Here is a 24,717-nt window from a genome sequence, read left to right as displayed (position 1 = left end):
CAGTCATCAAACCAGGAGATGGACAGAGCAGAGAACATCCACGCCTTCCGTGCAGTCAGCCAGTGGACTTTTAGCTTGGTCATGTCCACGTTCTTGTTGGAGTGTGGGCTGTGTGGATCACCTGAGTTTACAGGAACCGGAGGCATTGGTGGTAAACAGGATGGTGATGTGCTCCTTCTGCAACTTCTGGCCCCAACACTTGCTGGCAGACGAAACAACGAAGGTCTTGGAAAGTAGTTTTTTTCCAAAACTATCCGGATTCGTCCATGTTGAAAACCTGGTCGTCGGTGTACTGTCCTTCCTCCATAATCTCAATCCTTCCTCCATAATCTCAATCTCGCGTAAGAATGGAGGAAAATCCCTAGCCGCAACAAGGTCAGCACTCACTCGCTTCACTACCAATGTTAATATTGGTGATCTTGTTCCTCTTCTTAAACCTGTGCAGCCACCCAGAGGAAGCATTGAAAGGATTGGCCTCTGCAATTCCCATCTTACGTGACACTGCTGCGTACAGTTCACGTGCATACTCCTGAACTGACCTGACCGCGTGTCGACCGTCATGTTCTGTCTTGCCTGACGAATCAAGTAACACACAAGTAAATTTTCTGTCTTGAGAAGCACCTTGTTCTGGCAATACTTGATCATTGAAGCACCTGCAAACTTTGTGATGTTCATGTGTTCTTTTATCTTGGCTGCATCCTTCTTGATCATCCGGATCGTAGATTCGTTAACACCATGCTGGCGCGAGATCAACCTGCCTTGTTCCTTTTTCTAACTCTTGTGTTATACTGTACTTCACCTTGTAACTTGGGACACGTATCTGGGTCCAGGTAATGCAAGATCAAGCGCCTTCTACCCACCAGCGGGAAGGCACGTCATATTACATTAAACCAATCACAGCTAGCTGCGGAGGGAGGTAAGGATGCGTGGCCCAATCACAGTCTGATAGGTCATATGACGTAAGCGATAACGCAACAGAGGCATCCACTGGCAACCTACTCGTGCTGCTTGCCCAAGGATGGCGGGAGGTTTGAATCGAAAAATGGCGGTGCGGCAGGACCGGCGTATATGAGTAGATGGTATATGATATATGAGTAGATGCACCGTGTAAAGTGGGAATTCTGGTTCTGGCGGGGTACCGCGTAAACGGGAACCGTGTAAATCGGGGTATTACTGTATATGTATTAGCAAGTATATGAATGATACATAAATCCTGTATTTAGTGAAAAGTGTTCTCTATTTTATAAATTATTATTTTCAAAAATACGTATGATGGGAGTGTGTCTAGTGAGGAATACTTGTATCTATGTAAATCTACTTAGGAATCATGCTTAAAATTCCAATAGTTCAAAGGATAATTGAAATGTGTAGTGTTCTGTTACATTCATTTTAATTAAATAAAATTTTGCTACATTTTTATTCTCTACAGGTAATGTGGAATGAAGAACTAGTATCAAAAGTTATTGTTGAAGCATACTGTACTCTTTTACGTCAAGTTCTCCAGGAGACTGCAACAACGTTATGTCATGTTGAAATCTGGTACAGTCTTTTACCAGATTTGAACTCTACTAGTGGAAGATGGAGGGAACTAGCCAAGGAATTATGGTCAAGATTAATAACTCAACCCATTTTGTACTCGGAAGTAAGTGTTTTAATTGTGAAGTTCATGCAAGTGAATGTTCTTCCTTCATCTTCATCATTATCTTACTGGTAGTTAAATTGTGTTTTAATTTGAATAAAAATGTATCTCTATAATGGATTCTTCAGTTCTTTAATATTTATTCTTAAAACAAAGCAGGTTGTTAGGCATACTACATACACAACAGAAATAAGAAATGGTAACAGCACTTTGAGTAAACAATGAGAAATGTAACCAATTGCCAGTCACTGTATCAACATAAGGCTATCTTAAGTTATAAGTCGAAAGGTTAATGACCAAGTTTTATTATGAAATTATTTTCTGATCATTAAAATGTTTTATATCACCTATACTCAATATGGGATTGATCGATCTATGGAATTAGGCTCAAAGCTAAACATTGGAGCCAATAGGCCATTCAGTGCTGTAACTCTATGTAGGGAACAGTGACTGTGTTGATACAATCTGGGGACTGGGTGTGGATGTAATAATAATAATAATTTATAACACAGTGAATAAAATTTATAATAAAAAATATAAAATTAAAAAAAACAATAGATAATAATAATAATAATAATAATAATAATAATAATAATAATAATAATAATAATAATAATAATAATAATAATAATAATAATAATAATAATACAGGTGGCCTATCAAAAATCCGGCAACCTCGGGACCTGAGGAGTGCCGGATTTTCGAAAATGCCGGAAAACTGATGGTTATATTTGCTGTATAAGCTTAACAGAATATGACAACCTGTACAGTCCTTTAAACAAAGAAAATTAAACACTTAAGTTAGGATAATGTAATTGACATTACTGGATTCCTTGGAAGACCAGGAATATTTTGAATATAAATGTCATATATTTTGCACAAAAGATAACATATTTACTCAGAGTAAACATTAGCTCTAAAATTTGTATATCTAATGCAAAATCTATGATGTTTATATTCAAAATGATCATCAAATTGTAAGAATTCCAGCAATGTAAATTAGCCTATATTCTGGCCGGGTAATTTGTATGAATTTTATGAGCTAAAACAAATATCTTCAGTTAATAAAAAAAAATATTCAGTTAATAAAAAAAAAAATATTCTTCACACCGTGCCAGATGGTCGGTCGGACGGTCCCTCCCTCCCTACCAGATAATTGTGTGGGAAAACCAGACTATTTACCTTTTTAGTAATCAATAATACCTCAGACTGAAGTTAGGATAATATAATTGACATTGCTGGATTCCTTGTAAGACCAGGAATATTTTGAATATAAATTTCATATAGTTTGCACAAAAGATAACATATTCACTCAGAGTAAACATTATATCTAAAATTTGTATGTCTAATGCAAAATCTATGATGTTTATATTCAAAATGATCATCAAATTGTAAGAATTCCAGCAATGTAAATTATATTCTGGCCGGGTAATTTGTATGAATTTTATGAGCTAAAACATATATCTTCATTAAATAAACAAAGAAATATTTGAAAATGCGCTCCGAAATCCATGCCGGAAAACTGAAGGTTCCGGGTTATCGGTTGCCGGATTTTTGATAGGCCACCTGTAATAATAATAATAATAATGAACCATAAAGAAATACAAAAAAGAAAAAAAAAGATCTAAAGTAAGAAAAATTATATGTATGTTGTGTTTTCAGTACAGTAGGCTCTCGCCAATAACGACTTCCACAATAACGTTTTCGACAATAACGGTAAGTTACAATAGATACCCATTATTATCACCCATTTTCGATAATAATGTCTGGTTTATCTTAAATAACGGAGATTTTGCGGGAAGCGTTGGAGCGCATCAAAGATAGCGATTTGTTTGCCGCCATGTTGATGACGTAGTTGTCCGCTCTGCCTCACTCTCACTCACGCTCCGTGGAATACAGCGCTGAGCCCAGTGTGAGATTTTAGCCTCTATAACCAGTGGTTGCTAGGGTCGGTGATCAATAATGGCTTCCACATTTTTGCCTGTGGGGGCTAGGGGAGGTGGTGGAGGGAGTTTTGCCACCTGAATGCCCGGGAACTTTAAAAGTGAATGAGAAAAAAGATCCCAAAGCTAAGAGACGAAACCACAAGAAGCGTGCCTAGTCGGTCAAGGATAAAGAACAGATTGTTGAGCTCATTGAAAGTGGTGCACGGAACATTGATATTGCAAGGAAATTGAACTGTCCTGAGTCTACAGTGCGAAATATTAAGAGGAACTTAGAGGAGACCAAGAAGAGTACTGCTCTGTCTAAAAATATTTCGGTAGTGATGGAAATGCGAGGCGAGCTATGAATGATAAAAGTGATAGAAACAGGTTGTTAGTGATAACAGAGCATTTTCTTGTGAAATGGTTGGCTTGTAGAATGAAAGACAGTGCAAGTGTTAGGGGCCCTCAGATACAGAACATTCATCACACCAAGCACCTCAAAAACTCCCCCAAGCTAAGTGTTATATTACTCACTCTTTATTTTGATAATTGAATAACAATTCTTTTTATTTCAGCTAACAAAAAGTGTCAGGAGGGCTTCAAAGGGGGAAAAAATGGGTGAAATTCTTGGGGCGGCAGCACCAATAAACGCTTTTTACATGTATTTTAATGTCACACAAATAAAGTTTTTGTTAATAACGGTGTTTTTCTGGCACCTATTAGACGTTATTGGTGAGAACCTACTGTAGTAAGAAAAACAATCGAGACCCTGCAATTGTGTGTAAAGGAGGCAGAAAGTCAGATCAGCAACCTGGGACTAGGTCAAAATTTTTGTGATGCCTTATGGCAGCAGGGTCTACCATTAGACCGTTAGTACCTCTCTGTTTGGTTGTTTTATCCATGGGAAATTTTTAAAAAGTACAGGTACACCACCGATTTTTTCCGGGAACCGGTGGTCCGGCACCTCCTTTAGTCTGGACAAAATTATGAGAGGGCACTTAACTTCCCTCCGTCCCAGCCAGGGTGAATGTAGTTTATGGCTTAAAGTTTTTATCTTTTAAAATGTAGCTGACTAGACTTAACAAAGAGTATAAATTGCATTGCTGGAATCCTTGTAACATAGTGATTAATTTGAGTACAAGCATCACAGTTACACAAGAGATGAAAACTTTAGTCTAGTGTAGTACATTTGAGTACAAAGTGTATACAGTAATGTTGCTCAAAATTATGGCTTTTTCCCATTTAATTTTCATTTAATATTTGTTTAATTTATGTTTCTAGCAGTCCATGGTGCTTTTGAGAGAGGAGGTCTATCATTAGTGGGTCAGAGGTGTACTGTAATGTTGTATTGTTGAATTATTATTACCTGACCTTGGTTGGTCGGGTCGGGCAAAACTGATAACCCGCAAAACTGATATCCCTGCAAGGCTTTGGAATCAAGGGTGCTGGAAAATCGGTGGTGGATCTGTAGCATACTAAGAAAACATTAATTTGAATTTTTCATGAGACCAGAATTTATGTCTTCCTTCTGTCTCAAGTTTTTTCTTTTCTTTTTTGTCTTTTCAGGTGAGAGGGTGCATGATGATGCCAAAGGAAATTTTAACAGATGATTCACTAAACGCATTGTCACACGTGTCAAGCTGTGTCAGAGGAGTCCTCTCTGATCTGAAGTTCCCTCTTGCAAAGTTACCAGAAACTGTTTTGTCGTCGCTTCATTTTCTTGGTAAGTTTATATTTGTAGTAACATTCAAAACTTAGGTGAATACAGTAGAACCTTATTATTTTTAACTAAAGAGGGTTTGAAATACAGGGGCCGCATACTCAAAACACCTCATCAGTTACGCACAGTAGCATAAATACAGTCCTGTAAATTTCCCATACTCAAAATTGACTTGTGGGGTTCGTAAGCAGTCCGTAACTTTGGTGTTTACCCTGTAAATTCAGTTCTCTTGTCAAGGTAGATGGCGTTGCAAGTGCTTGTTGGCCAATCGTCACTCGGTTAAGAAAATCATCAATTAATCACATGGTTAAAGGTCATTAGTGAAGATGGAATTACCTGTATGCTTAACAGTCATGCTCTTTTTTGCCGCTATATTAGTGAACTGTACCTTACCCTAACGTAACCTAGCCAAACATTACTTAACCTAATCCCTACCTAACCTAACTTTACTTAACCTAATCTTTACCTAACTGGTAGTTATTCAAGATTAACCCGCAGCCGAAATTGATGAAAACAAACATATAAATGCCAGATTTTCACTTCTTTTATAGTGAGCATTGTTGTAGTTTGTGGAAATGTGTTACAAAATGGATGTTTCTAAAATAAACGTATCTTAACATTTGTTGGTATGAAAAACAGACCTAACCAACCTAACGAAACAAACCTACCTATTCTTACTGGGAATCTTCCCCCTTCCGGTATATTAAACAGAAAGAACTTGCTATGATATGGTGAAATTGTAGGCATTTTCTGAACATGAATTGATATGGCCGCATTGGTGTTCATGCAGCCCGGCCGGCTGAGCGATTTTTTGTGATTTTTTACTTTTATCCTCTTCGCCACTGATCGGCTTGTTAGCCGCTTGGGCGATCGGTCACGTCTCTTTTCCTTTATATTCTTCACCAAAAGGTCGGCTCGCTAGCCGCCCGGGCGATCGGTCACGTCTCTGTCACGCACTGTTGGCAAATACTGGGCATGCACCGGCTCCTGAATGTACCTGAACCCGCTCCAGTGTTGGTCAAGTCTTCTCTTGAAAGAGCTCACACTCGGTGCCGTCACAACACTCTCTGGTAGATTGTTCCAAGAGTTTACAACCCTCACTCCGAAAAAGTTTGCCCTCACGGTTTTCTGGACTTGCGGCTTCTTCAATCTTGAGCTGTGACCCCTTGTGGGGCGAGCGTCCGCCAGCTCCAAGTAAGGACACTCAACTGAGTAGTGCCCCCTGAGATGCTTATAAACCTCAACTAGGTCCCCCCTTGCCCGTCTGTAGTATAAGCTAGGCAAGTTCAGGCGCTCCAATCTCTCAGGGTAGCTGAGGTGCCGAAGTGCAGGCACCAGTTTGGTGGCCCTCCTTTGAACATTTTCAACCAACTGACAGTCCCTAGCATATCTCGGGGACCAGATGGGGTGACAGTACTCCAGATGGGGAAGCACTTCACTCCTGAAGATCGTCACGAGGGACGGACCGTCTAGATATCTGAACGACCTTCTTATAAGACCCAATAATTTATTTGCCTGATTTACCTTCTTCTCACAATGGCCCGAGAACTTCAGCTCATTGTCAACATACACACCTAGGTCCTTCTCACACACAGTCTCAACTAGTACATTTTCTTCATCCCGTTGGGACATATGGTACGCCTCCTTACCGTTGGTACGCCCCAGGTGCATCCTCTTACACTTCGTGACATTGAATCTCAGCAGCCATTCCTTCGACCATTCCTGGAGCCCACAGAGGTCCTTCTGCAGCTCTTCACAGTCCGCTTGGTTCTTAATTTCCCGAAATAACTTGGCGTCATCGGCAAACATTTGTATGGAGGAGTGTACAACGTCAGGCATATCATTTATGAAACAAACAAACAACAGCGGGCCCAATACACTACCCTGCGGTACCCCACTTGTTACAGGTACAGATGACGATTTCGTGCCATTAATCACCACACATTGCTTGCGGTCATTTAGAAAGTCTTCTATCCACGCTAGGACATTTCCCCGAATTCCGTACCCTTCCAGTTTGATTTTCAGCCTTTCGTGGGGTACACTGTCGAAAGCCTTGGCAAAATCTAGGTAAATATTGTCGATATTACCACCCCGTTCTAGAATATGGGTCCAAATATCCAATACCTTGAGCAATTGTGTCAAGCAAGAGCGCCCCGGCATAAAACCGTGTTGGCAATCTTTTACAAGGTTGTTCCATCGCTGCATCTCTGATAATACTCTCAAGTACTTTACATATTATGCTGGTCAGGCTCACCGGTCTATAGTTGTTCGTGGAGTGACTATCGCCCTTCTTGAAGATAGGACTCACATAAGCCACTTTCCATTCACTGGGGACCATTTGTTCATCCAGGCATTTACAAAACAGAATCTTCAGGGGCTCTGCAAGCTCGTTGCACAGCTCCCTTAGCACTCTAGGATGCACCATGTCAGGTCCAGGACTCTTATGGACCTTTAGCCTGGACAGTTTATTTCTAATACCCTCTTCTGTGAACACAATGTGGGTCAGTGCTGTGTCGAACCGTCTGTCCTCAAACGCAGGAAGGTTAGTTGCATCCTCTCTTGTGAACACTGAGGAAAAGAAGCTGTTCAATGCCTCAGCTTTATCCTGGTCAGAATCTGCGTAACTACCATCTTCAAGCCTCAGGTCTGATACTCCTACTCGCGTTTTCAATTTCGACTTTGCATAGCGGTAAAACGCCTTTGGGTTTGACTTGACCTCGCGTGCAACCAGCCTTTGGAACTCCTTTTCAGCCCTCCTACACTCTATCTTTGCTTGGTTTCTGGCTCTTGCATACATCCTCCTGTCTTGCTCATCGTTTGACCCAACCCACGTCTTGAATTTCTGGGTTTTCTTCTTAATTTTGTCGACCGCCGCATGGTTCATGTGTAGGGATCCCCTCGTATTCCTAGAAGCACTGGGTTTGGTCTTGGGTATATATTTATCGATCAAATGGGTCATTTTACTAGTTATGATATTCAGCGTAGTGTCTGCGTTCTTGTACCTTAATAAGTCAGGCCAGTTGATACCCCTCATCTCTTCCCTCATCCCATTGTAATTTCCCTTGTAATATTTGCACCTTGGCCTGGCCTTATCTTGAACTAGGTAACAGTTAAATCTGAATGACAACACTGTATGGTGACTGGTGCCAACTGGGGCAAGGTGTTCCAGTTTGGCCACCATACCCTCCTCGTTTGTTATGATGAGGTCAAGTGGCTTGGGTGTTTGCTCCCCTCTGTAATGTGTCGGGTCTCTCACATGTTGGAACAGAAAATTATCTCTCAGAGTTTCTACAAAAAGAGTAGCAGGATTATTCAAGTCATTCGGGGTGGACTCGTTTCTCCAGTCGATGTCGCCATAGTTAAAGTCCCCCATGATAAGGAGGTGGCTGGGGTTGAGCATCGCCGCATTGTTTATTAAGGTTCTTAAGTTCCTTTGATTTAGTGGGCCACAGTTCGGGGATCTGTAGATACACCCGACGATAAGTAAGTCCCCTCCCTTTAATTTAATTTTACACCACTTGGACTCTTCAAAAACATCCTCTCCCTGTACCCTCGCCTGGCTGGCTCTAAGGTCTTGCCTAGCGTAGATAACCACACCCCTCCTGCAGGATTCTTGAGTTAGGTTCGTAAATGAGTCATATCCAGCAATACTGAACTCACATTCCTCTGGGTCGATTCTCCTGTTCTTGTACAACAGTTCTACAACTCCTACAATATCTGGTTGGTGTACTCTTAGTAGTGTTTCAAACTCCTCTCTCTTATCAAGGAACGTGTCAGTATTAGTGTACATGACATTCAAGCCAGAATTTGTTCTCGGTAACGTCTCTGCTCTTAGTAATAAACCCGCTCCACCCACATTCTCAGAAGCTGCAGCATTTGCTAAGTACACTGTATTTTGCAGGGTGTGGTTAAAAATGTCATTGTTTACACGGCGCTCGTTCCCTCCTGTCCGGTAGGCTGAGCTGGTGCCGCCTCCCGGGTGGGGGGTTGAGTGGGTGGAGGGTGCACTGCTGCCCCCTGGCCCTGTGTCGGCACACTTGTTTCCACTACCCTCCCCCTGAGTATAACCCATGTGCACCTGTCCCCGTTCCTCCTCGACTCCTCCCTCTTCTGCTTCAAGTCCTGCAGGAGCTTCTTGTGCTGTTCCCTCTGCATTACCGTGCGGTCTGGGTGAATAAATACATCCCGAAATTCCTCGCTCCTTGCTAAGTTTTTTGCCTGCCGAATAACTTGCCATTTTTCCTCCTCACTCCCTAGTGTGATCCTGAGGGGGCGAGGCTTAGCCCCCTGCTTTTGTCCCAGTCTCCTCACATCCTGAGGGGTTGCTGGAATCTTCAGAACCTCTGTGCAAATATTTTGAAACAGCACCTTGTCGTGTGTTTCCTTACTCACAGTTCCCTCTGCCTGGCTCTCTGGGACTCCAAAAACTATTACATTGTTCCTGCGCTGGAGCCGTTCCTGGTGTTCCTCCTCTCCCCTAACAGTAGGTGCGTTAATTTTCATTTCTTCGACACACTTTTTCAGAGTCCCAATCTGCTGTAGAACCTGTACTGATTCTGCATTACTCTCCGCCCCCCCCGTGGCCCTCCTAATACGTCAGCATAACTCCTCTTAGCAACCACCTCCATTCTATTAGCTACTTCCTCAGTCTTAGCAAGGATCTCTTTCCCAACTTCCTCCAGTTTGTCAACCAGCAGGGCTCCTGCTTCATCTATTTTCGTCTCTAGAGAACTCGTTCCCTTATGGATTGCAATCGCTTCATTCACCTTGACTATGCAGCCAGAGCAATACCAGCAACAGCCATCAAGCTTTACGGCAGTTAGTAACTTCCTAAACGTTGCATTAGTTAGGCCTGTATCCTCCATATCCGACGTCTCTCTGCAGTAATCACATATCAAACTCATGGTTGTTGTTGTTGTGGGGGGGGGGGGTGCAGACTGTGTATAAATCTACACCTATTTCAAAGAAAATATAGAGAGAAAAAGTACTTAGCTACTCTCTGTTGCCTATGGAGTTGTCGTCTGCGACTGCGTACACTGTATCTCCCTGTGAATGGTGTATTGTAGGCACAGTTTCAGTCCTTGAGAAAGCACACAATCAACATAAAATTTAAAGTCTCTGTGGCACCTATGACACGACTTGGTTTCAGCTGGCACGGTGCCTTTCCAGCTTGCTTGCTAGTGAGCGCTCACTTTAAGTTATTTACAACTTCAGCGGTCACTGATGACACTATGAACTATCACTGTGTACACTGTATCTCCCTGTGAGTAGATGTAGAAGAGGGTGACCACCAGAAGGAATTGTCCGAATTGGTTGAAAGTTTGCTGCTCAATAATATCTTGATATTAAAGACAAAAATGTAAATGACAAAGCATAGAACCTGACCTAACAAACCCATAGGTTGGGTAAGTTAGGTCAGAGTCTGTTAGGTTCTATGCATTATCATTTCCATATTTGTGTTTTATATCATATTAGTGTGTAGAAAATTTTCAACCTATTCGAACAATCCCTTCTGGTGGTCACCCTCTTCTACACCTTTACCCAAATTTATTTCCGACCTGAAAGAACAGGGATTCCTGCAGTGTGGACAGTCCCTTTTAAAAGAACAAATCCGTAGTTGAAGGGTCTCGTTGTCTTTATCCCTAAATTCACAAATTATGTCCATATAAGACTGGCGACAACGCGTCATGCTGAAACTGAAACTGCCGCGAGCCTGGGGAAAAGCGCCGCAGCAGAGCGCGGGCTCATTATTGCTGGGAAGAAAAATTAGTTACTTTACTTTTTACATTTATCCTTTTCATCACTGATCGGCTTATCCTTTTCATCACTAATCGGCTCGTTAGTCGCTTGGGCAGTCGGTCACATATTTGTTACCCACTGTTGGCAAGTACTGGGCATGCACCGCCTCCTGAATGTATCTGAACTTTCTCCAGCGTTGGTTAAGTCTGGTCTTGAAAGAACTAACACTCGGTTCTGTCACATCACACACTGGCAGATTGTTCCATGAGTTCACAACTCTAAAAAGGTTACCCCTCACAGTTTTTTGGGCCTGCAGCTTCTTCAACCTTGAGATGTGACCCCTTGTGGGGCAAGCATTCGCCAGCTCCAGCTAAGGACACTAGACTAAGTAATGCCCCTCTAGATGCATATATACCTCGATTAGGTTGCCCCTCTTGCCAGCCTGTAGTATAAGCTAGGCAAGTACAGGTACTCCAATCTCTCAGGGTAGTTGAGGTGCCGAAGTGCAGACACCAGTCTGGTGGCCCTCCTTTGAACATTTTCAAGACTGACAGCCCCTTGTATATCTTGGGACCAGACAGGGTGCCAGTACTCCAGATGGGGAAGCACTTCACTCTTATAAGACCTAATAATTTATTTGCCTGATTTGCCTTCTTCTCACAATGGCTCGAGAATTTCACACCAAGGTCCTTCTCACGCTCAGTCTCAAATAGTGCAGTTTCTTCATCCTGTTTGGGACATATAATATGCCTACTGTTGGTATGCCCCAGGTGCATCATCTTACATTTCGTGACATTGAATATTGGCAGCCATTTCTTTGGCAATTCTTTGAGCTCATAGAGATCCTTTTGTAGCTCTTCAGAACTCACTGATGAAAATAAAGTAAGAAAATATACAGTACTAATATAAATAACTCATTCGCGGGTTAGTCCTCTGTACTAACCACCTAACCTAACCTTTATATTGGAAAAATTATTATTAAATGTTTGTTGTCTCTGCAAATGTATTTTTTAAAAAAGCTATTTAATCTTTTTTTAGAGAACTTAATTGTTTGTCATGTGCATTGTGGCTTTCTTAGGTTAGATAGGGTGACGTTAGGTTAGATAAGTTAAGGAAAAATTTGGTAAGGTTACGTTTTGTTTAGGTAAGGTACAGTTGCCAGCAAAAGTCCTCCCACAACTTGCTACATATGGCTGTGGGAGAACTTCTGCTGGCAACTGTACATTTCACTAAATTGCAGTGAAAGTTTTTTTTTACTATACTGAATAAAAAAAATCTATGAACATAATTCTTTCTCTAATATTAAAAAAATACCACTGTAAATTTTTACCCCCCCCCCTTTTTTTTATTAGGTTTCATGAACTTACTGTAGATGGGTATTGTTTAACAATGACTCGAGGGCACATTAATAAGGTCTATCTGCAAGTTTACTCAGTCATGAAAAATATTTGTACCATAAATGTGGACAAACAAAATCTAACATTTTGGTACAAATTACATGTACAGTATAGTCTGGATTTACACAGATATTTTATACGCGATTGGCCATTTACGATTGGCCACGCGACAATTATAAGTTATTATTAGTTACGCCAATTATTAGTTACGCGGTACATTCCTTAATTTACGTGGCAAGCGGCGGGCAAGGTCCTGGGGCAAGCAGGTCCTGGGTCAAGCGGCGGGCAAAGTCGCGGACTGTGATTGGGCCACTCATCCTTACCACCCACACCACCCAGGCACCCCGGCGGCCCACCGCGCGCTGTGATTGGTCTATTTAACCTTGCTTGCCCTACCACCATGGGCGATGACCTTGGGCGCACCAGTCTCATTGTCTCCCGTCTCCACGTATACTCACTCGTGCCCAGGAACCTGTTCAAAGAAAAGGAAGTACAACGAAGCTTACTTATCCTTTGGTTTTACTTTCATCGCTGAACGTAATGGGACACAAAAGCCGCAGTGTTTCCTGTGTGGCAAGGTTCTTGCCAATGGAAGCATGAAGCCAACAAAGCTGAAGGAGCACCTCACGTCTGTCCATCCTGAAAATGCATCGGACAGTGTTGATCTATTTTGTGCAAAGAAGGCTCAATTTGAGAAAGCTGGAACTTTACCAAAACTTGGATTTGCCCCAACACAACACAAAAGCCTTGTCTTGAAGCATCCTACAAGGTTGCTTATCGCATTGCCAAGCAAAAGAAGCCACATACGATTGGAGAGACCTTGGTAAAGCCAAGTGCCCTAGAAATGGTCGAGCTGGTTTGTGGCTTGGAGCAGAGGAAGAAAATTGCAGCAGTGCCTTTGTCAAATGATGTCATCCAATCTAGAATTGTTGACATTTCTTCTAATATTCTGAAGCAAGTAATGGAAGAATTGGAAGCTACATCATTTCCATTCAGCATGCAACTGGATGAAACTGCTGACTACTCTCATTGCAGCCAGCTCCTGGTTTTTGTCTGTTATATGCATGATGATGCCATCAAAGAAGAATTCCTATTTTGTGAGCCCCTTTTGGAAACTACAAAGGTCATCGACATCTTAGAAATGGTGAATAGCTTCTTTGCCATGCAAAACTTTGACTGGAAGAAAAATCTTGGTACTCTGTGCACAGACGGAGCAATTGCGATGCTTGGCAACACATCTGGTTTTGCTGCTTTGGTGAAGAAAGAAGCTCCTCAGGTCATCATGACCCATTGTTTTCTACATCGGCATGCATTGGCGTCAAAGACTCTGCCAGCAATTCTGAAAGAAGTCTTGTCCACTGGCGTGAAAGTCATCAATTTCATCAGAGCCAGAGCTGTGAACCATCGCGTTTTCAAGAGGTTTTGTCAAGAAATGGGAGCAGAATATGAAGTTTTTCTCTACCACACAGAAGTTCCCTGGCTTTCCAGAGGACAAATCTTGAGGCGCTTGATTGAACTTCGAGCAGAAGTTTCACTTTTTTGAGAGAAAAAGAAAGCCCACTCTCAGAACAGTTTGACAGTGACGAGTTCATTCATGGCTTGGACTACTTGGCGGATATTTTTGGCCATATGAATGAGGTGAATCTTGCGATTCAATGCCCTGGAGTCACCATTATGGGTGCTGCTGAAAGACTGCAAGCTTTTCTGGTCAAGCTGCCACTGTGGAAAAGGAGGTTGGAGGCAGACAACTATGCAAACTTTCCAATGTTAGAGGAAGTGCTTCTGCAGGATGGAATCGAGAATAACAACGCCCTGTCAATTTCTCTGCAGGCAGAATTCTGCAGACATCGGGATACTCTGCAGAACTCTTTCAAGGGTTACTTCTGCTGAAGTGACCTTAAAGTTGAAACATGGATTCGTAATCCTTTCCTTGCTGACATAGACTGTATCAGTGATGAAGACCTAGCCAAAGATGTCCTCATTGACCTGAAGACAAAGGAAATGTTATGAAATGAATTCAACTCGAAGAGCCTTGGAGAATTGGAGAATTCTGGTGTGCGTCGACACAAGCCTACCCTTGTCTGGTAAAGTGCGCTATGGGTGCTCTGATTCCGTTTGCTACTACATACCTTTGTGAGTCAGGGTTTTCAGCACTTGTTTCTATCAAAACGAAAAGTCGAAGTCGATTGGATGTCAAAGATGACATGCGTGTTACTTTGTCAAAGACCACTCCACAATTTCACCTTCTTATTCAAGCCAAACAACAACAACCTTCTCATTGAAATGAACTTTTGAGCAGAATTAAAGTTTTGTTTTGTTTAATTTGCACAAGATGATTGTATTTCATTTTTGAATGGAGTGGCCATTAATTTTTGCATAAAAAAGTGTGAAACATAATTCTTTGTTAAGATTGTTTACTTTATTCATACTTTGTGTATGTCATACACTGTATTAGGCAATGAATTTTCAATAAAATAAAGTATATTCATTGCATGCAAAGTTGTGTTTATGTGCATTTTTCTAGGGAGGGGGTCCATAGCTTTCACCAGATTCTCAAAGGGGTCCGTGACTCAAAAAGGGTTAAGAACCACTGACCTAGAGAGTGGCACCGAGAGTGAGGACGAGGAACACAACAAGATTTGGCTGATCATGAAGTGCGAGTCAAGCAGTTTTGGAAACTGTTTAAGCAGTTCTGGAAACTTTCACGTGAAGAAAGCTGTTGAATTCTTGGTGGTGGCATGGGGGCAGCTATCTGTGGCAACGATTCACCACCCACCACAGCCAGCCCAAGTCAGTGATAGTGAGGATATGGACTTTGAGGGGTTTGACAAGGAGGCCCTGCTAGCCTCTATGGTGGATAGAGATACAGGTGAGGGCCAATAATCTGCCCTATGCCTCGGAAACATCCCCACATCCCCCCAACCCCACATTCCCGTGTGCCCAGCCATCTCTTCTACTAACATAAGTGTTAAAAAACCTAATATTATTGATATTTCTCTTAAATATTAATTGTGTGTGCATACCATCATAAAATTAAGATATTTTTTTACTACAGCGTACGTTTTGTGTGGGCGATAGCCCAAAAAAAGGGTAGTCTGGCTGTCGGCCCAGTCTCTATTTCAATTAATCCCATATGTTCTGTTATTTTACTAACGCGTTTCGCTATACGCGGACCTCCATGGGTTTAATTATCTCCATGGGTTTAATTATCTCCATGGGTTTAATTAGGCGCGTAAACCCAGACTATACTGTACTTGAAAATTTGTAAGAAGACAAACGTGTCATCTCTTCCATTCTGCGACAAATAAAAACACTCAAGCCTCGACAAATAAAAACACTCAAGCCTTTTACCGTAAAAAAAAAAAAAAAATAACTAAAAAGACAACCTGTAATATCATATTTTAGTATGTTGATGTACAAAACATTTTCTTCATTATTCTATGATACAACAGGTCTAACAAGCATTATTACAAAATACATTATTAATTTTTTTTTCAATCGGGAAATAGCGACTTCTATATCCAGGTTGAGCGTGTTACAGCACCTAAGGAGGTCCTGTAAGTTACGGCTTCAAATACAGGCTCACTTACGGAGTCCACTGCCAAATATATGTCTTGGGTATACCAATCAGAGACTTTATCTCTTTGTTACCTTACAGTCCCGTAAATGCTTTTTGAGTATGCTTTATAAATGCTTTTTGAGTATGCTTTTTGAGTACGGGCCCCAACACTGTACAGGGGGTACCAGTATTTCAAAAGGAGTGGGTATTTTTTTTACTTTTTATTGTGTAAATTCAAAATACATATCTATTAACAAAGTATTTTACATTATTCTTCAATTGGCACTCAAGTTATGTCCTTAACCCTCTCATGCACTCTGTAAGTTTTTTAAGTTTTTGTAACCATGACAAAAGTCATATGGGACCACTGCATGAGGTCGGATCTTCTTCCTTCTTGGGCATATGTATTTGTCTTACAATTTTATTTTTATTTATTTTTTTTTTTTTTCCATGATTTATACATCACTGACCTCGTTATTGTTTTGGCTTTAACATAAACAGAAAAATGAGACGAGAATAAGATCATATTTTTTTTCACTCCGAATAAAGACAAAGAATTTTTGTGTTGCCAGCATCATATCTCGTGATATTTTCACAAATGTACTAAATGCATCTTAGTTATAAAGGTGGAATTTTATGGGCCTTCCAACTGTGGCTTTGAAATTTTTATATAAACTTATACTGGGGAGAGTGGGAGTGGATATAGGAACAAAAACAACCTGCCAGCATGGCTGACAGAAGAAAACTGTTGGACAGCAGAACTCCACCCACACTTTGGCACTTTCTGGAAGTTTCATTTGCAAGATAATCTATGACACAATTATCTCTTTTTTTTTACTTGTTTTTATTTTTAAATTTGAATTAAATGATTTGCATCACTTGCAAATAGTGGTACCCAATGATGTGCCACAATTTGCGGCATGATGCATGAGAGGGTTAAAATGCCTGATTATTGAAGAAATTTTGATTTTATTATATTTTGTCCATAAATGCTTAATTATTGAATGAATATTGATTTTTTTATTTTGTCCATAAATGTACACTTAGTTTGAGATAGGTTGGGTTTCTTGGTAACCATGGCTGACCAATACAGTACTGTACTGTAGTCTGCTGTGTAAACGTTGTAAGAAATGATTAATAAAAACATAAAAAGAGCAAAAATGATACAAATTATTGTACACACCGTATCAGTCTCAGGAATGCTTACTGCCTCAATGCAAGCTTTAGCAATGCAACCCAGCTGGGAGTCTGCCTTGCTTCCCTAGCAATGGGGCTCCACACTGCGTGCCCCCTGGTCTCCATGCGCTCGCCACTCGGCTTCATGGTAGAAACCCGTAGACACTTTAAACTTTACATCTAACGCTACTTATTTTTATTTTTGGGATTTTTTGGGGGGAAATTTATTATTTTTCAATAATGTTTTACTAACCCAGAACCAAATGAACCTAAATAATATGGAATTATGGTCTTGCCATGAAGGGATTATGGGCTGCTGAGCAGGTGGTGGTAGAGTTGGCCTCCCTCCCTATCTCCATTCTGCATGCCTCTTTTAAAATACTTATTATAATGATAAGAACATGTGGAAAAAATGAACGAAATTAAACAATTCCTTCTGGTGGTAGTGCTGTCCTCAGAAATTACCAAGAGGTTCCTCATAGCCTTGCGGATAGCCGAATTTCAATTGTGAATTTTGAATAAAGTGTCACGAATAACTTTTCGTGAATAAGTGAATTCGCAAATACAGAGTTCATGAATATGGGAGCATAAGTGTACAGTACATCAACCCGAAGTTACGAGTTGAAAAATGACTGTAACATAATAAGCACTGGTGGAGAACCGCTTGGATTGGTAATGAGACCTAGGGGTATGGTAGGCGAGCCCAGGATAAAAAGGGGCATGTGACAAGTGTGGTGATGAGTAGAAAAATGCATAACGTGTGATAATGGTTGTTCAAGACTCCAGTTTTTGAACTAGTTAGTTAACAAAGTTAATGGGACTAAAGATGATAGACAAATGATGTTTACAGTGGTGTGTTTAAATGCCAACTAACTTCCTGTGAGTGGGAATTTGGGCACGAATTTGGTTAGGTTCAATTCAGGATGACATAATTCTAACTTTGAAGAGTGTTTGAAATAAAGATAATGTGTTGGAATATGAAATGCATTCAAAGTAGGCAAGGTTTGTAATGGTCGAGTTAAAAATAAAAAGGTTCAACTGTACTTGTATCATTTGTATTACTACTCGATGGTACAGCGTTAAGCCAATAAGCATTTAATAACTGTAAAAAAGCTTAAAGATTGATGAAAGTTGTGGAAAAAAACGAATTTTTGAGAGCCTGTTCTCTGTATTTTGCCTCTCAAATCTAATTATCTTCACTGCTCAAGTAGGTTATCAGTGTCATACATTACCTCTCATAGATGACTTTGGTGAAGCACTGGGTGGCCTTTTTTTTCTTTTATGCACAAATTTAGGGAATTTTTAAAGAAATGAGTTTACTGTACATATGTAAGCAATTTTTTGAACTTGTGGCTTCTTTCATCAGAGGCTGTGACCACTAGTAAAGTGGGCTTAAACATTAGACTGAGCGAATTAAATCTTTTTAAGTGCTAACTGTGTACACTGGCGGCATATTAGGCAATTTGGCATAAAAGACAACCTCAACTAACAAGACACATAACACCTTATTAGCCACTTGAGCAACTGGTCTATCCAATGTTACAAGAAGATACTGAAGGTTGGGATGTTTGGTAGGGTCGCACTGGATAACACCCTTTTCATGTATGACTGGACTCGAACACCTATAAAACATGAACCTTAGTCATATGATTTAGGTTATCACCATGAGTAACATACAAGAATTAGTTAAACATAGGTGACCTCAGATAGTGGGGTTTTTTTCAGTAATTATATAGAACAAGTTTATGGGAATGGGGCATCAACATGGTAAAGGTGAAAAAAAAAATATTCATGGTGGTGTTGTACCATAATTTTTTCAGTGGGTTTTCAGTTCAAATTATCACCACTACTCCAATCTCCTGCACCAAGAACAACTTATGCACATGTTGGCGATGCACTTCTACCTCGCTCTCCTGGGTGTCAAGGCAACTCTATTGCAGTGAGAGGCAAGGTTCTCACAATTTTTTTTTTATACAACAATGGCACGTCTGCAGATATCTCACAGCTAACAATTGCCTGTGTGTTATGGTGATTTTTCAACTAAATTTTATCACATACAATGGTTACTTTACACACTATAAAGAATGGAAAACATCAAGTGGAAACCCTGGGCTGATGAAGATCCTGTGAGAGCTCTCTCTAGGCAGGAGCGGGAACATGCTCACAGAGCACACCGACATAGAGATTCGATTAATCATTGCGACGGCCGTATTGACACAGCATTTAAAAAGAAAGGTAGTAACATGTAACAGGTTTGTGAAAATATGTATTTTGCAAATTATTGCAACTCCACTGTATGTTAACATTTTAGGAATTGTTGAAGATTAAATATTTTCTTTCTTCTGTTTGTCAGAAGCTGCCCCAGAAACAGTTACCCCAAAGAAGCTTCGGGATGTCCTTAGAAGTGAGAGATCCCTAAAGGAGGAATGGAATCTAAAATACCTGCTTGAATATGTTATCTCTGACCAAAATTACAATGATTTTGAAGGAGTCCCTCTCCTCCCTCTGGAAAATGGGACATGGATCAAATTCTCTCGTAATGATCACTCGGTGTACATCTGCAAGGAAACTGGTGTATTCTTGGGTTTGGAGGCTCAGACCCTGAACAATGATCTCTCTTCATCAATTATTCAGTCTCTGGAGAAGATAGCACAAACAGGTAAGTGTTATTATTATCATCTGTGATAGCACTAAAAGGTAAGGGTCACATTTTTTTTTTTAAATAAGGATATGATAATAATCAGTAAATTGCTCCCAACCCACTCTCTTCTCATAACTCCATCCCTTCACACAGATTAGTGCTCATTTTTTTTTTCTTTTTTTTTTACGGGAATTAGCCCACCCAGGCACAGGTCAAACGACCCACAACAGGGCCTGGGGGGCGAAAAAAAAAGAGCAGAAAGAAATAGAAAATAGAGAACAAAAAGGTTATAGCAGTAAAAGTCCAAAAATCCGGATGCCAGAAATCGGGACCAACCGAGAATCCGGACTTTTCAAAAACTTTTTTTTTTAAGCGGGCTTTTGTGTGTATGTGCACATGCGTGAGCGCCACAGCTGCACAGCCACAACAAGCGACGACGTGGTCGCCACTATAAAACAAGCAATCAAACTGTGACAACATACCATATATACTCATCTATAACCCCCCCTCGTTTATCAGTCGACCCTGATTTTTTGACCAAGAAATCGTTATTTATGATATTCCTCGTTTATAGTTCGACCCACGTTTTTGAGGGTTATGAAACAACAAAACCTTATGTAAAAACGCTCTACGTCCTATAAACTGAGGCTCGCCGTGCCTGAAACACGAGTGCCGAAGGCAAATTGTTTACCATTAATTATTACGACACTTTACACTGAAACGCGGGTAGTTTCAACAAAAATATTGTGTATTTCCATTCAAGTGTTTATTCAAGTCAATTAGGAGGGAATATTATTGTAATACAACAGTTTTTTAACTAAACCATTCGAAAAGCGATTACGGTAACATCTTTTGAACGAAAGAAAGCGAAAGTCATTGTTTTCGTCACGATTTTATCCCACTTTCCACTGTAATACGTACATAATTTCAGCAAAAATATTACATTTCCGTGAATGTATTACATCACGCACAGTATGAATAGAATATCATTGTAATATAACAGAATTTTAACCGAAAACTATTAAAAAACGAGTAACATCTCAAGAACATCGGAAGCTTAGGTAAAGTCTTTTGTTTTCGTCATGTATTTTATCCTATTTTACATTGAAATACATCACGTTTCAGCAAAATTACTATTTATTTCCGAGAATACAATATATTCATTCAGGCGCAGTTTAGGTAAAATATACGTGTGATGTAATAGTTTTTTTTATCTGAAAACGATTCGAAAAACACGTACCCTCTAGCCCTGTTCAAGGAGAGGACTGGGAGAAGCTGTTTGGTGATACAGTCGATGACAAGGAAAATGATTTTGATGGATTTTAATGAAAATATTCAGAAATATGGTATCGTAGTATTTATTCAAGTCAATTAGGATGGAATATTATTGTAGTACAGCAGTGTTTTAACTGAAAACCATTCGAAAAGTGATTACGGTAACATCTTTTGAACGAAAGAAAGCGAAAGTCATTGTTTTCGTCACGATTTTATCCCACTTTCCACTGTAATACGTACGTCATTTCAGCAAAAATATTACATTTCCGTGAATGCATTATATCAAACACAGTATGAATAGAATACCATTGTAATATAACAATATTTTGAGTCCTACTCTTTCTGTTTACAGAGTACTGTACAAGCCCATAATAATGGCTCCTAAAGTAGATAAACTTCGTTGTGTGAAGAGAAAGAAGATACGTTGAAATTGAGTGTCAAACTTGAAATAATTAAGAAACTAGAACGTGGTATTGTAGGGGTATGCGATATTGATTCACACTCAGGATGGGATGGAGAAAGGAAACTCACAATGTGCTCACTGTATACATATTGTAATGGATGTACAATGCAGCTTGTTGCTGGGTAGGTAGCATGGTAATAAGCGTTGAGTATAGAGAGCTGGGTGGTGAGGGTGCCCAGAGTGAGGGCATGCTGCTTGAGGGACGCCAAGGTCGCTGGCGGGAGCGGCAGCCGCACGGCTGGTGCGGAGGAGGTGTTGCTTGCTGGTGGCACTGAGTAGAAAGAGGGTGGTTACAGCGGTGTCAGGCCTTATAAGGCGGGGGTAGGCGTGGGTAGATAGTTGACCCCCGCTCCGTGGGCGGCGCTGGAGGCGTAGGCTGGGGAATTCGAGAAGGTTCGGTGCTTGTAGGGGAGGAATCCACTACAATACTCCCCTTCCCCTCCGGGCGCGGCTGGAGGTTGGCAGAGTTGCGTGCCACATGTGAGGCAGAACGGGCGGTGCGTGCCAATGTGAGGCAGAACGGCGAGGGCGTGGATGAGCCGGCCGCGAGGGGGTGGCAACTCTGTCTAGATACTCGGGATCTGTGGGAGAAAAGAGGGAGGAGGAGGAGGGTTGTGGAGACGATGAAAGATGTGCTTCACTCGCGACAGGTAAAGAGTCCTCAGATGCGCCTGCTGGGGTGTGTGGGCCTGGGTCAGGAGCAGGGGCTGCGTTAGGAAGAGTGTCCATGACAGCAGCAGGGTGCATGACAGCAGCAGGGCTCACGACAGCAGCAGGGTGCAGGACAGTAGCAGGGGGTACCTGAGGGAGAAAAGAGGGGTGTGTGGGTCCGCACTCAGGCGCATGGGCCGCGTCGGGAGCAGGGGCTGCATCAGGAGGAGCGGCAGGGGGTACTGCTGGGCAGGGAGCGGCATCTGAGGCAGGACGGGTGTGTTGGGGTCGGTAGGACGTGGTGCTTGGGGCAGGAAGAGGAGCGGCTGTCTGCTTAGAGTAGCAGAGCTGCTCTAGGGTGTCTAACTTGCTTTGTAGAGACAGTAGTTGTAGAGCCAATGAGAGCTGCCTCTGTGTGGATAAGCCAGTCTTCCATGTTGCTTGAAGACTGGGAGAGTGATCGGTTTCTCCTCCATCCTGTGTGAGTGCGAATGTCCGGGGGTCACCATTTGTAGGGGTATGCGATATTGGTTCACACTCAGGATGGGATGGAGAAAGGAAACTCTCAATGTGCTCACTGTATACATATTGTATTGGATGTACAATGCAGCTTGTTGCTGGGTAGGTAGCATGGTAATAAGCGTTGAGTATAGAGAGCTGGGTGGTGAGGGTGCCCAGAGTGAGGGCACGCTGCTTGAGGGACGCCAAGGTCGCTGGCGGGAGCGGCTGCCGCACGGAGGAGGAGGTGTTACTTGCTGGTGGCACTGAGTAGAAAGAGGGTGGTCACAGCGGTGTCAGGCCTTATAAGGCTGGGGTAGGCGTGGGTAGATAGTTGACCCCCGCTCTGTGGGCGGCGCTGGAGGCGTAGGCTGGGGAATTCGAGAAGGTTCGGTGCTTGTAGGGGAGGAATCCACTACAGTGTGAGCAATACTGTTCTAATGGAAACATACGACATTGGAAAGTCTACAATTTATGATATAAAAAAGGCAAAGAATAAAATTCTAGAATTCACAGCTTTTTCATTAAAACTGCTTGTTTTGATAAATGAAGCATGCTATATTTGCTAATGAATAAACAATCAAAATGTACCTGTTCATCTCTTCTTTATTTCTCCTTAAATTTGAATTTTAAAAGTACTGCCTGAGAATCCGGAAAATCCGAAAATCCGGACCGACCCAATCCCCAAGCAGTCCGGATTTTTGGACTTCTCCTGTATTGTGTTAATCTACACCACGAAGATGCCGAAAAACCAGCTGTTTAAAGTGAGACAGATTGTATAAGTATGGAAACACAGAAGAAGGCAGAGCATTCCACAGTTTGGCTGTGTGAGGAAAGAAGGAGGTACTATAACGGGTTATCCTCGTGTGACCAACATACACAGAGAAACAGTGGGCAAGACGTGTGTTACGAGCCCACGGCCTTGCCGGCGGTACACAGGATGCCAAATCCACCGAACATTGCCCGTTAAAGTACCTGTAAAAGAGAGAGAGTGAAGCAACATTGCGGCGAAGAGAAAGGGAAGAGAGGCTGTCGACTAAAGGAGGAGAGTTAATAAGACGAAATACCTTTGATTCCACCCTATCTAATAGTTAGGACGAATGAATGTCTTATATACTTGGAGCAACTGCTCAGGAGTGAAGTAGCTAAGGCATCTGTACAGCATTCCCAACTTTCGGGAGGCAGCATTAGCTATACTAAGGATGTGTTATTTCCAGGACATATTGAAGGAAATGGTGAGGCCTAACATATTTATTTCAGAATTTGGGGGGATGATAGCGTCCTGAAATGTAATTGGTGGGAGATCGTCTAATTTACAAAGTGTAATTGGTAAATATTGAGTTTTATTACTATTGAACTTAACCAAGTTTCTACCTCCCCATTCAGAGATGCTGCACAGATCCGCATTGATAGAAGTAATGATATCAGTTCTAGAAACAGATCTAGTTTGAGAGTTAGGAGGAAGGGGAAAATGTGAAGAAGAGAGAAGAATAGAATCATCAGTGTAAGAATGGATAGAATAAGTTGTAGTGTGAAGTAAATAATTGATAAAAAGAAGGAATAGAGTAGGTGAAAGAACAGAACTCTGTGGGACACCACTACTGGTAGAGAAAGAGCAAGAGATTGATCCCTCGACAACAACTGCCATGGATCGGTACTCAAGGAAGCTAGAGATGAGAAAACAAAGTGGAGGAGAGAAACCAAAAGACGGAAGTTTAGATAGCAAAGACTTGTGCCATACCCCGTCAAATGCTTTGGAGATGTCGAGGGCCACGACGAAAGTTTCCCCATAATCCCTAAGAGAGGATGACCAAAGATGGGTGCAATAGGAGAGCAGATCACCAGTAGATCTCGCCTGGCTAAAGCCATACTGGTGATCCGACAAAAGAGAATGGCGTTCAAGGTGACAGAGAAAATGGGAGTTCAAGATAGTTTCGAAAATCTTAAGAGAGGGATGAAGTTAGGGCAATGGGGTGATAGTTAGAGGGATTAGAATGGTCACCCTTCTTCAGGATGGGCTGAACCAAGGCATAC

At 41.5% G+C, this 24,717-nt stretch overlaps 1 protein-coding gene across 1 annotated transcript in view; it reads left to right on the top strand.

Moving 5' to 3' along the window:
* Positions 1-1,429: 1,429 nt before the first annotated feature.
* Positions 1,430-24,717, top strand: part of LOC121871008 (sacsin-like) — a gene marked incomplete at its 5' end in the record, with an annotated part of 126,821 nt that continues 103,533 nt past the window's right edge. Inside the window, 3 exon segments of the mRNA XM_042373064.1 lie at positions 1,430-1,642; positions 5,131-5,287; positions 19,509-19,814. Of these exon segments, the coding sequence (XP_042228998.1) occupies positions 1,433-1,642; positions 5,131-5,287; positions 19,509-19,814 (673 nt within the window).

This window comes from Homarus americanus, unplaced genomic scaffold, assembly GCF_018991925.1.
Source record: "Homarus americanus isolate GMGI-L3 unplaced genomic scaffold, GMGI_Hamer_2.0 scaffold52512, whole genome shotgun sequence".
NCBI classification, from domain to species: domain Eukaryota; kingdom Metazoa; phylum Arthropoda; class Malacostraca; order Decapoda; family Nephropidae; genus Homarus; species Homarus americanus.
Note: the sequence above shows the minus strand (reverse complement) of the source record. Positions and strands in the feature narration are given on the sequence as shown.